The sequence below is a fragment of the Salvelinus namaycush genome, chromosome 1 (assembly GCF_016432855.1).
Source record: "Salvelinus namaycush isolate Seneca chromosome 1, SaNama_1.0, whole genome shotgun sequence".
Taxonomy (NCBI): domain Eukaryota; kingdom Metazoa; phylum Chordata; class Actinopteri; order Salmoniformes; family Salmonidae; genus Salvelinus; species Salvelinus namaycush.
The window spans coordinates 48,468,698-48,481,017 of NC_052307.1; the positions used below are offsets into that span (position 1 = coordinate 48,468,698).

The 12,320-nt window shown below is 40.6% G+C and overlaps 1 protein-coding gene across 2 annotated transcripts in view; it reads right to left on the minus strand.

Annotated features, from left to right (window-relative positions):
• Positions 1 to 3,595: 3,595 nt before the first annotated feature.
• Positions 3,596 to 12,320, minus strand: part of tent2 (terminal nucleotidyltransferase 2) — a 36,426-nt gene continuing 27,701 nt past the window's right edge. The window contains exons 13-15 of one of the 2 annotated variants that reach the window (XM_038990042.1): positions 4,685 to 4,776; positions 4,325 to 4,404; positions 3,596 to 4,208 (exon numbers count right to left, since the gene is read on the minus strand). In XM_038990042.1, coding sequence (XP_038845970.1) covers positions 4,137 to 4,208; positions 4,325 to 4,404; positions 4,685 to 4,776 — 244 coding nt within the window. In that variant the 3' untranslated portion in view covers positions 3,596 to 4,136. The remainder of the gene's footprint in view (positions 4,209 to 4,324; positions 4,405 to 4,684; positions 4,777 to 12,320) is intronic. The other variant, XM_038990052.1, reaches the window with a different exon arrangement.

Sequence of the window (12,320 nt, forward strand, 5' to 3'; positions counted from 1 at the left end):
GAATGCTCATGTATTGTTTCATGGTGACACTGTCAGTGATTTATTTAGAATTCAAGGCACACTTAACCAGCATGGCTACCACAGCATTCTGCAGCGATACGCCATCTCATCTGGTTTGCGCTTAGTGGGACTATAATTTTTTTCCTAACAGGGCAATGACCCAACACACCTCCAGGCTGTGTAAGAGCTATTTGACCAAGAAGGAAAGTGATGGAGTACTGCATCAGATGATCTGGCCTCCACAATCACCTGACCTCAACCCAATTGAGATGGTTTGGGATGAGTTGGACCACAGAGTGAAGGAAAAACAGCCAACAAGTGCTCAGCAAATGTGGGAACTCCTTCAAGATGGTTGGAAAAGCATTCCAAGTGAAGCTGGTTGAGAGAACGCCAAGAGTGTGCAAAGCTGTTATCAAGGCAAAGGGTGGCTAATTTGAATAATCTCAAATATAACAAATATTTTGATTTAACAATTTTTTTGGTTACTATATGAATTAGTATGTGTTATTTCATAGTTTTGATGTCTTCACTATTATCCTACAATGTAGAAAATAGTAAAAATTAAGAAAAACTCTTGAATGAGTAGGTGTCCAAACTTTTGACAGGTACTGTATGCAAAGATAAAGACCACAATCTGGAAGTCATAGTAAAGGTGAAATTGCTTTAAATGTATGTTAGTCCCTCCCCAATGGCGCTATGGATTTATTCCAGGGATAACGCTCCCAGGTCCGTCCCCGGCTGAGACTATGGCAGAACTGTTTGTACAATAAATTGTCATGTAATTACAATTAATTGCCAGATGTGTTTCTACATGGATTGTTGTACAACTAACTTTGTCAACAGTAAGAGAACACTAACACATGAAAGAAACCTCCATGGACTGTTCAAAACTGAATTTGATCATTCTGGGAACATAGAAATAACATTCAATGAACATTGAGGGAACGTTTTGTGCACCCTGATATAAACATTGTAAGAATGTCATCTCAAATGGACAGATTTTCTGTTTTGGGAACCCATCTTGTCATATCCCGCAATGTTCCGACAACCTAAAGAAATGTTTTAAGAACTTTTAAATAACATAAGAAATGTGTTCTGGGAACGTTCTTGCAAACTAATAGAAACATTGTATAATCATCTGGACAGGTTTTGTGTTTTGGGAACACATCTTTTGTGATGTCCCCACAATGTTCCCACCAGACTGTTCCCACATTCTGGGAACCTTTAAAGAACAGACTAAATGTGTTCTGCGAATGTTCTTGCAATGTCAGGTGAATGTTTTATACAAACATTGTATAATCATCAGCACAACGGGACAGTTTTTGTATTATGAGAACATTTACCGCAACCTAATGAATGTTCTGGGAACTTTCACAGAACCAACTTTGGTTTGCTGGATGCTCATACATGCCGTTATAGCCTAGAATCCCAAATGGATTTCTTAGTTGTTATTCACACAAAAGCACTTCTGCAGACACTACCTCTACCTATTGTCATAGAGACAACAGCATAATGACAGCAGAATGACAATGTTCCATGATAATAACATTCTAATATGCATTCTACCTAGGATTGGTACTTCGCCCAACAACATTGTCAATGTCATCGATAATCATAGATAAGCTGGAAACATACGGGTGCTGAGGAGCTAATATTAGAGAGCTGACTGGAGGTTCTGAGATGTGTTCTTGACCAAGGGTTTGACCTTTGATCTTGGGAGGACAGGTCCCCCATGGTATGTAAAGAGCAGAGGAAGTAGAACACAGTTCAAGGAGAACCTTTGGACAGATCATTACAGATCCATGTGCAAGGGCAGACACAGAGGAGAGAAAGAGATGGAGATGAAAAGAGAGTGGGGTGAAGAAGGGGATATTATTATAGCTATGTTTTCTGTCAGGGTCTGCTCTTATCTAAGGGGAAAATTCAGACCAGAGTTACACGCGCGTACATTTTCTGTCTAAGCGTATTCTGACCTTGAACTTAAGCTTGGGGGAAATGCCAGTGCCAGTTTGGGGTGCAGATCAAATAAATTATATGATAAGAGCTATTGACAAGAGCTAGGTAATCCGTTTGGATAAGGGGATTGTAAATATAGGCTAAATAACAATTGTTTTAGATCTACTTTACCTTATGTTCGCTGGAGATGAATGGAAGGAAACTGAAAAACATATTAACATGACAGGTAGGCCTATTTATGCCCCTTTCCCACAGTGAAGTATGAAATGCTGTGCCATTATGCAGAATTTTAATTGTATGGCCTTATAACTTGCAGGGATTAAATGAATAGCCTATGTTAAATATTATTTGGCAACTGTGGGTAGCGACCATTAACAACCACATATATTTAACTCCCAATTTAATGTTCGCAGCCTAACTTTATTTCTTTCCACTGTAAGGGCGTCCTTGTGGTTGTGGCTGCGGGTCAAATAATAGTGGATACTATTTAATGAAGGCTAAATACAAATTGTAGTAAAAATAAATAATTATGGACTTCAAACTGTGTCTTTGAACTTGATGCATGCCGCAAGACTTTGTACTTGCCATCAAACAGTTCCATGATCAATGCGGGCAATTAGGGTATATTTATTATATGATACTGTTGTATTCTACATATTATAATTATTTTGTAGGCTACATTACTTCCAACGTTACCATTGCTGATCTGAATGTGGCAGCTTTCACAATGAATCAAACCACCTTTCTTTATTTGCGAGTAAAGGCAAAAATATTCCATTAAGTAGGATTCATGATTATTCCCTAAACATAAATGTGTAAATGGCTTCTATATTCTGAACGCATTCGCCATAGTCTACATTCAAGTCTTGTGCCGATCAAATTCAAATTAACGGTACACCATATTTAAAGAGATTGCTTTAGAGAAATGAACAGATTAACAATACTAAACAAAAATATAAACGCAACATGTAAAGTTTTGGTCCCATGTTTTATGAGCTTAAATAAAAGATCACAGACATTTTCCATACACACAAAAACCTTATTTCTCTCAATTTTTGTGCACAAATTTGTTTACATCCCTCTTAGTGAGCCTTACTCCTTTGCCAAGATAATCCATCAACCTGACAGGTGTGGCATATCAATAAGATGATTAAACAGCACAATCATTACACAGGTGCATAAAAGGCCACTCTAAAATGTACAGTTTTGTCACACAACACAATGCCACAGATGTCTCAAGTTTTGAGAGAGTGTGCAATTGCCATGCTGACAGCAGGAATGTCCACTAGAGCTGTTGACAGAGAATGAAATGTTAATTTCTCTACCATAAGCCGCCTCCAACACAGTTTTAGAGAATTTGGCAGTACGTCCAACCGGCCTCACAACCGCAGACAACGTGTAACCACGCCAGCCCAGGACCTCCACATTCGGCTTCTTCAGCTGAGGGATCGTCTGAGACCAGCCACCAAGCCAGCTGATGAAATTAAGGATTATTTCTGTCTATAATAAAGCCCTTTTGTGGGGAAAAACTCATTTTGATTGGCTGGGCCTGGCTCCCAAGTGGGTGGGCCTATGCCCTCCCAGGCCCACCCGTGGCTGCGCCCCTGCCCAGTCATGTGAAATCCATAGATTAGGGCCAAATTAATTAATTTATATTGACTGATTTCTTTTAAATTAACTAACTCAGTAAAATTGTTGAAATTGAGGTATGTTGCATTTATATTTTTATTCAGTATAACTGAACAAAAACTCCCTGATCAAATTGGTATGTTTTCTGGGGTTGAATTCCATCCCAACCCCCCCCCCCCAAACCTCGTTACATGCCTGAAGTCTGAATACCAACTACTGAGAAGTGCGTAGGAAAGGCAAGCCTAAGAAAGGCGTACAATTACTAAGTCTGAATCGGCCCCTATGCGAGGCAGCAGCAATACTTCAGACCACACACACACTTTAGCAGCAATCTCATGTATCCTCTTCAAATATCAGAGGTTATGCTTTCTTTTATTTCTCTTCTGTGTCCGTAATATTGGCAGGTGAGTCAGGAGAACGTGAAGAGTCTGAATGGTAGGGCTCCTTGCATGCTGAGGAGGGAGATGGAGACTGTACAACCCAGCAGAAAGGCCCAGGACAGACCAGGCAGATTTCCTCTGTACAGCTGAGTCACTCACAGTTCCTCCTCCTCATCTCTGGATGGTGTTTCTGATTGGGAGGATGAAGTTGAGATCCTTTCTCAGCTGGAGCATCTGCCACGACTAGAGAGAGTGAGAGGGGTGGGGTTAGATTTGGGATGCCCCATGCTCTCAAATAAAAATGGTGGATTTACAATGTGGAAGGAAAACAACCACAGTGAAATGTTCCCTAAGTCTACCTCAGCGAACTGTGCTTTGATGGCATCAAACTTGACCTTCTCATGGACTGCCCTGGCTGTGTTGGTGCCATCAAATGGCTCTGAGAGAGCAACAATGGAGAGACAACATGTCAGTTGGGACAGATGCCACATTAAAACATTGACACTGATTTAGCAAGAACCAGATGTATTGCACAATCATGTTTTGTAGCATAAGTCTCTAGCCCCTAGGTGTCAATATAAGAAGATGATCTAAAAGGGGAGACATTACATCATGGTAATAACAGTTTTTACACAGTCACTACACAACTGTGTAGGAGGCAGCTCGGCGTCAGTGTCATGGTTAGAAGTGATTGACTAGTCAGGTCTGGTCTGGCCTACCTTCCACACAGATGAACTTGTCTCTCCACTCTAGACTATTTGACTTGGGCAAAGCCTTAGCCTCTCGCACCGAGATCACCTGTTTATCCCACCTGAAACAGAGGAGAGGGAGAGTGTTGTGAGCATGAGTAGACATCTGTGTGTGTGTGTGTGTTCTGTATGGCATGGTATGATATTGTAGGCATAGCTCAGTCAGAGTTTCTCGGAGCGTCCAGCAACGCTGCCAAAAGGTTGAAGGTCAGTTTACACCTGTTGCAGTCCCTCAGACAGCAACATGACACCAGAGGGAGAGGGGGAGTGGGAGGAGAGAGGAGAGTACATACCAGCTGTGACAGCAGTAAATGACGATAGTTGCTGATCGGAACTCCATATTCCGTGAGTAACAAACGTAATTTGACATTATTAAGCTTGAAAAGCTGGTGAACGGCAGGTTGAATGGCTGCTTCCTGGGCTTAAAGGAGATTCACCATATCAACATCTACTGTAAGGCCAAATTCTGGTTCAGATGAGCACAAACTGTCATTATATGCAGATGTTGTGTTATGGTATGCGAGTGATCCAATAAATTCTATTCTGGCCATGTTCAAATGTTTAACACTAGAACCGCCATAGGCCAACGGCCACTGACGTTTGATTTTATAAGTAAAAAAAAGTGGCCCCCCAAAAAAGCAGTGCCCTGCTCCTTCCCTTACTTTTCCTAAATGTTTGTATTTTACATTGTGATTTCAAAATTCCGTCAAATAAGCAAACAGAAAAGTATTTAGAGCCTTTTTACCAGTTTTTCCCCACACCTATTCCCAACTTAACCCGCCAAGACAATGTGCTGTAGGACATTGGTACCCAGCCAGGCGCTAATGCGTCTCTCTTTCTCTCCTCACTGAATGAATGACAAAGGGGGCGATAATTGTGCATCTTACTTCACAATTGAATTAGGATAAAGAGGTTGATTTAATTCAGAAAGACAATAGCGTAATGATGAGGTTGTGTATTTATCAGCAGCAAATAACTTGACTGCGCCTTGCAGGTTGATTGACGTTTTACTTTGTAAAAAATAAGCCGTTACGGGACTGTTTTATTTACTGTAACTCTACTACTAATCAAATGTATTGTAAGGAAAACTAAAACATGCTACGTGTTGCAGTAGGCCTTTCGAATAATGCTAAACATATCCTTGACTCTATCTAGGTTGATGAGCGGGAAACAAACGATGCCAGTCAGCCTGCACAGCCGGCCCATAGAAGTAACACCATAAACTATACCGATACTAATTTCACACACAAGAGTTAGCCTATAGACAAGATTAAATCATTTGATGAGTGACAATTCTTAGGCCCATCAGTTATCAAATTGTATATAGAAAAGATGGGTGCACCTTGTAATTGACAGATGCAGGGAAAGGAGCATTACTTTATCAAATCCTCCTTCAGAGTCACATGCAGGTAAAACATTTAGATTTCTATATAGTATCAGAAAGTGCATATTCTGCAGATTCTATGACACTTACATTTGTCAAATAGTGCAGCTCTGTTTCCAAATTTCACTTTTTCCAAGAATATCCGTGCTGTCATTGCAGTCAGCACATGACCACTGGCTACTAAGCAAAAACTAGTAACATAATAAACTTAAAATATGCTATTCTGTCATCAATGGATGAATGGGCGATAGAAACCAGATGGAAACTGATAATGGTGCATGTGACTTCAATGAAATGAATGATGAGGATGATGAGGTGTAATAGTGTAATGATGATGAAGAATTGTGGGCGGTCTAATTATTTTATTACAAAAGGCTGGAAATTGTATATAATTTCACCTCGGAGAGTCAAATCAGACACTGAATACAACACACAATGTGTGTAGCGCACATTGGAAAGACGAACCAAACGAATGGACGCACTGACAGCATTGCAAATGCTGCAGAATTTAGATGAGTTGGAGTCGGACGGAGGATCGGATATTGAGCTTGACGTTGCAGATGAAGAGTCGTCCATCTGATTCCCGACGTTGACTTTGAGTCTCCGCCTCTGATGCCTGAGCCTTGCCGCAGAGAAACAGAGCCGACAGATGGCAATTCCAACTGCTACGGTGAGACAGGAGTCTTGGAGGGATGGCACGGTTTATGTGACGAGTGACGACTTTGTGACATGTAGATGTTGCAAATAATGCAGCAGATCAGAGATCGTACTGCCGCTCATGCGCACAGAAAAGGAAATAGTACGTGGGACATGTCTATGGATGACATGGACATACGGCAGGAAGAGCATGGGTGTGGAGTCATTTTGGTCTGATAGGTATGGGGTGGATTTCTTCCCGAGAGACCATGCCATGCAACCGCTTCAGAGATTATGCGACACCTGCGGCAGGTGCACACGAATCAAGGCCCATGAAAACTGTGTCCAGAGCAACCAATTTGTTTGTAGGGCTTGTAGGTGGTGTTTTGTCTGTTTTGTTTGCAAATGAAAAAATAAATCATTACAATGGGGATTGTAATGTAAAAATGAAAGACTAATATTGATTTTGTTTTGACAGATTTTTTTTATACCTTGTACAATAAAAACAATATATATAAAAAAGAACAGGTGTTCTAAAATAGATGACTGTTCAACCTGTTGTCATTGTCTCTTGTGTTATGTGCTCTTTACTGTTACCATACCACATGCTGTATGGCCATTTATGTCATAAGATATTAAAAGCATTTTCAGCAGTGGGGTCCTCCTATGTTTACCAATAACCAAATGAAGGATTCAAAGAAAATAACTACCTCCTACATGGGGGAGGTTTGATAATGCTGTGGGGTTGCTTTGATGCCTCTGATACTGGGTGCCTTGAACGTGTGCAAGGAATCATAAAAGCAGCAGATTATCAATGTTTTGGAGCAATGACTAGAAATCTAGCAGATGCACAGACTTCCTGTCATTGCGCTAACGCTAGTTAGCATTGGCTCACAAAACTACCTCTAACATCCTTCATGCTGGACATAGACCTAAAAATGGTATCAACGAGTTCATCTGACTCTGGGGAAGTGGATAAAGGGCCTCATTGCCAAAATCCCAAAGTATCCCTTTAATGGCAGTTAGTTGCCTGGAAGTTGCTGTAAATTTTGCATCACCTTATATATTTGCAGTGCTGCCAACTCTCACGCATTGGCCAAGAGACACGCGCATTTGACCCTATTCTCACGCTCACACACCACACCTCATATCTCACACATTGAAAAGTACTGGTTTTATTTTCTAATTAATTCAATGCGTTAACTTTTCAACTGTGCTCCAAATCATTTTGAAAGCGGTGCATCTGCACATGCAATTTAACATATTGAGCAAAACCTCGATCATTGTCCTGTCTTGCCACAGCACTGTGAACTGCAACACATTGAAGAATATGATTGGTCTAGTTACAGTATGTAAGGGATCACGGGGATTGGATGTGCGTTTTAAAGAAACACCCCTCAAGATTAGAGTGAAGCTGAATGGAGAGAGAACGTTCTCAGCTGAGCTTATAAAACTAAAAAGAGCAGCAAGGTAGAGCTATTTTATGTACAATGTTGTCAACATAATTAGGTTGCTGTTACTCCCATCCCTATTGCAGAATACAGCCTTTTGATAAAATCTTCTGAAAGAAGTGGTCAAAGCAGTGGGTGGTGAAGAACATCGCCACAGCGCCAACGCCTGCTAAACCAGCTGCCATCACCTGCTAAAGAATATTTTGTAACCTGCCTGGAACATTCAACCGACACAACATCCACATTCAGTTAGACTGATGTTGTAGTATAATATAGAACTGTGGTATACACAGAGTGTACAAAACATTAAGAACACCTGCTCTTTCCCATGACATAGACTGACCAGGTGAAAGCTATAATCCCTTATTGAGGTCACTTGTTAAATCCACTTCAAATCAGTGTAGATGAAAGGGAGGAGTCAGGTTAAAGAAGGATTTTTAAGCCTTGAGACATGGATTGTGTATGTGTGCCATTCTGAGACTATGGCAAGACAAAATATTTAAAGTGCCTTTGAATGGGGTATGGTAGGTAGTTTTGCTGTTTTTTTAATGCTCAACAGTTTGCAGTGTGTATCAAGAACGGTCCATCACCCAAAGTACATCCAGCCAACTTGACACAACTGTGGGAAATGTAGGGCCCCACAGTGGAGGTGTCATAAAACCTAGCGGTCAAACAGGGAAATGGTTCCAATCGTTTTCAACGACCCATAGGGAATTTTAGAAACACTTCAAATAAAGGTTTTTCGTGTAGGTTTACCCTAGCGTGATGTTTTGATAACTATGTAAATCTCTCTCGGCAAAGGTGACATTTATCAACATATTCGGCTCTATTTACTCTCAGATTTGAAGAGGCAAATTAGCATCAAAGTAGACATCATGCAAGGCTACAAATCCCTGCAAGCTCCTGCACGTCATCTCTATCTGACACCTTTGCTAACAGGTATTGTGTAAATGTAAAACTTGCACAAGACAGTTCACAAAATTGTCAATTTAAAGAAATGTAGCCAATTTATTCATTCCAAAATTTAGCTAACATTAGATAGTTAATCCAGAGATTCTTAACTTTGCCTCGATTCAGCAATCTTGTCCAGATCATCATGGCATTTGTAGTGCTTTATGATAGTCACATTAGCAGCTAATCGGCATACATTTTTTGGGGGTGGTAAATACAGGCGAATATATTGATAGAAGTCACCCTGTCCTAGAGAGATTTACACGGTTATCAAAACATCACAGAAGGGTAAGCCTACACAAAACACAGCCCTTATTTTAAGTGTTTCTAAAATCCCCTATGGTAAAAATGAATGGTGGAAAAACTACTGGAACCATTTCCTTGTTTGACCGCTAGGTTTTATGGGTCACACTGTGGTATTCTATGGGAGTCAACATGGGCCAGCATCCCTGTGGAATGCTTTCGACACCTTGTAGAGTCAATTTCCGAGGGCAAAAGGGGTGGGGTGGGGGTATTGCTAGCTGTTGTACATATGAATATAACAGTGTTTTATATCAGCTTTTTTTTTTTAAACAAGTGTACTGACAAGTGAATAAATGATTCCAGCTGCATCAGAAAGCAATAAAATGTTGACTTCAACTTCTGGATCAATTCATTGTGATATTCCTGAAACGTGTTTGGATAAACTAGCTTCAATCTTACTGCTAAAACAAATGATGCAGGGAGTTGGTGTGTCATTTCAACTTACACTTGTTGGCAAGTAAACATACTTCAATAAAACAATAGATTAGTCTGTCTAACCACGAGTAAAGTCACACCGTATTTAAAAAAAATCACGACAGCTGTGACGGAAAGAGGAAGTTTCAGTACAATTGTATAAATGCCTACAGATAATTTGTTAATTTGACATGGTGGGATCTTTTTTGTCTGTAAAATGTATTATGAGAGAAATGGCGGTGGAAACGCCTTTATGCGCAAATACTAATATAATAACCATCACCATCAAAGCAAATTTGGAGTCTCGTGATGATATGGCGTGTGATCCTTCCACTACGACTTGGGAAACCATGCAGTTTATTAGGCTACAGATGACATAAGTTATGATGCACTTCACAGGGTGTTGAAAGTGCACACTATGGGCTTGATGCTCCTTTCAAATAAATATCAAGGGTCTTATTCTGGTGACATGATGACCGATGCTTGACTGCCATTTGACAAATATCTCGCTCTTATCCATAATAATATCATAACTTAGACTAACCTACCTGCACTGTATCTGCGAGCTGTTGGCTATAGCGAATGTCCCAAGACCAGTGTAGGCACATTTGCTATATATTTGGGACAAAACATATAAAACTAATCTGTAGAGTTGAAAATGCGATGGAAACACATTGAACTTTAGATTTTTTATGCGGTACATGAAAACTTTAGCAGACAATTGTATTTTGTGTGCACTACGGCATCATGCACTGATTTTACTCGGCAACAAGTCAGTTTGGTAGAAACACACCACTGGAGGGGAAAACTTTCTTTATGCAGATTTTTGGAGATTTGCATGAAAATCTGTCGCCAATTGGATGGAAACGTAGGTAATATAGCAAATAAGTAGACATGGCTTGTATTCAAGACAAAGTTTATTTGCTCAGGAGACCGAGGTGAGTTTACACAGCAGTATCCAGGAATAGTTACTGTATAGAAATGTATGACATATACAGTGCCTTCAGAAAGTATTCACACCACTTGACTTTTTCCACATTATGTTGTGTTACAGCCTGAATTTGTCATCACTGGCCTACACACAATACCCCATAATGTTAAAGTGGAAGAATGTTTTTTGACATTTTTACAAATGAGCTGAAATGTCTTGAGTCAATAAGTATTCAACCCCTTTGTTATGGCAAGCCTAAATAAGTTCAGGAGTAAACATTTGCTTAACAAGTCACACAATAAGTTGCATAGACTTACTCTGTGTGCAATAATAGTGTTCAACATGATTTTTGTAAAGCTACCTCATCTCTGTACCCCACACATACAGATAATTGTATGGTCCCTCAGTCGAGCAGTGGATATCAAACACGGATTCAAACACAAAAACCAGCAAAGTAGTCCAATGCATCGCAAAGAAGGGCATCTAGGGTAAAAATAAAAAAGCAGACATTAAATATCCCTTTGAGCATGGTGAAGTTATTATTTACACTTTGGATGGTGTATCAATACACCCAGTCACTACAAAGATACAGGCGTCCTTCCAAACTCAGTTGCCTGAGAGGAAGGAAACCACTTCAGGATTTTACCATCAGGCCCAATAGTGACTTTAAACAGTTACAGAGTGTAATGGCTGTGATAGGAGATAACTGGGCATAGATCAACAACATTGTAGTTACTCCACAATACTAACCTAATTGACAGAGTGAAAAGAAGGAAACTTGTACAGAATAAATGGATGGATCCTGTTTGCAACAAAGCACTAAAGTAATACCGCAAAAAATGCAGCGACGCAATTAACTTTTTTGTCCTGAATACAAAGTGTTGTGTTTAGGGAAAATTCTATACAACAGCCTCCCGAGTGGCACAGTGGTCTAAGGCGTCACGACAGACCCGGGTTCGATTCCAGGCTGTGTCAGAGCCGACCGTGACCAGGAGACCGATGAGGCGGCGCTCAATTGGCCCAGCGTCATCCAGGATAGGGCCCAGCGTTTGGCCGGCAGGGATATCCTTGTCCCATTGCGCTCTAGCGACTCCTTGTTGCGGGCCAGACGCCTGCAAGCTGACTTCGGTCACCAGCTGTAAGGTGTTTCCTCCCGACACATTGGTGCGGCTGGCTTCCGGATTAAGAGAGCAGCGCGTCAAGAATCAGAGCGGCTTGGCAGGGTCGTGTTTTGGTGGATGCATGGCTCTCTCCCTTCGTCTCTTCCGAGTCCGTAGGGGAGTTGAAGCGCTGGGACAAGACTGTAACTTCCAATTGGATATCACAAAATTGGGGCGAAAAAAGGGGTAAAAGTTCAAATATATAAAAATATGTTTTATATCCAATACAACACATTACTGAGTACCACTCTCCATATTTTCAAGCATAGTAGTGGCTGCATCATGTTATGGGTATGCTTGTAATCGTTAAGGATTTAAAAAAAGAAACAGAATGGCGCTAAACACAGGCAAAATCCTAGAGGAAAACCTGGTTTAG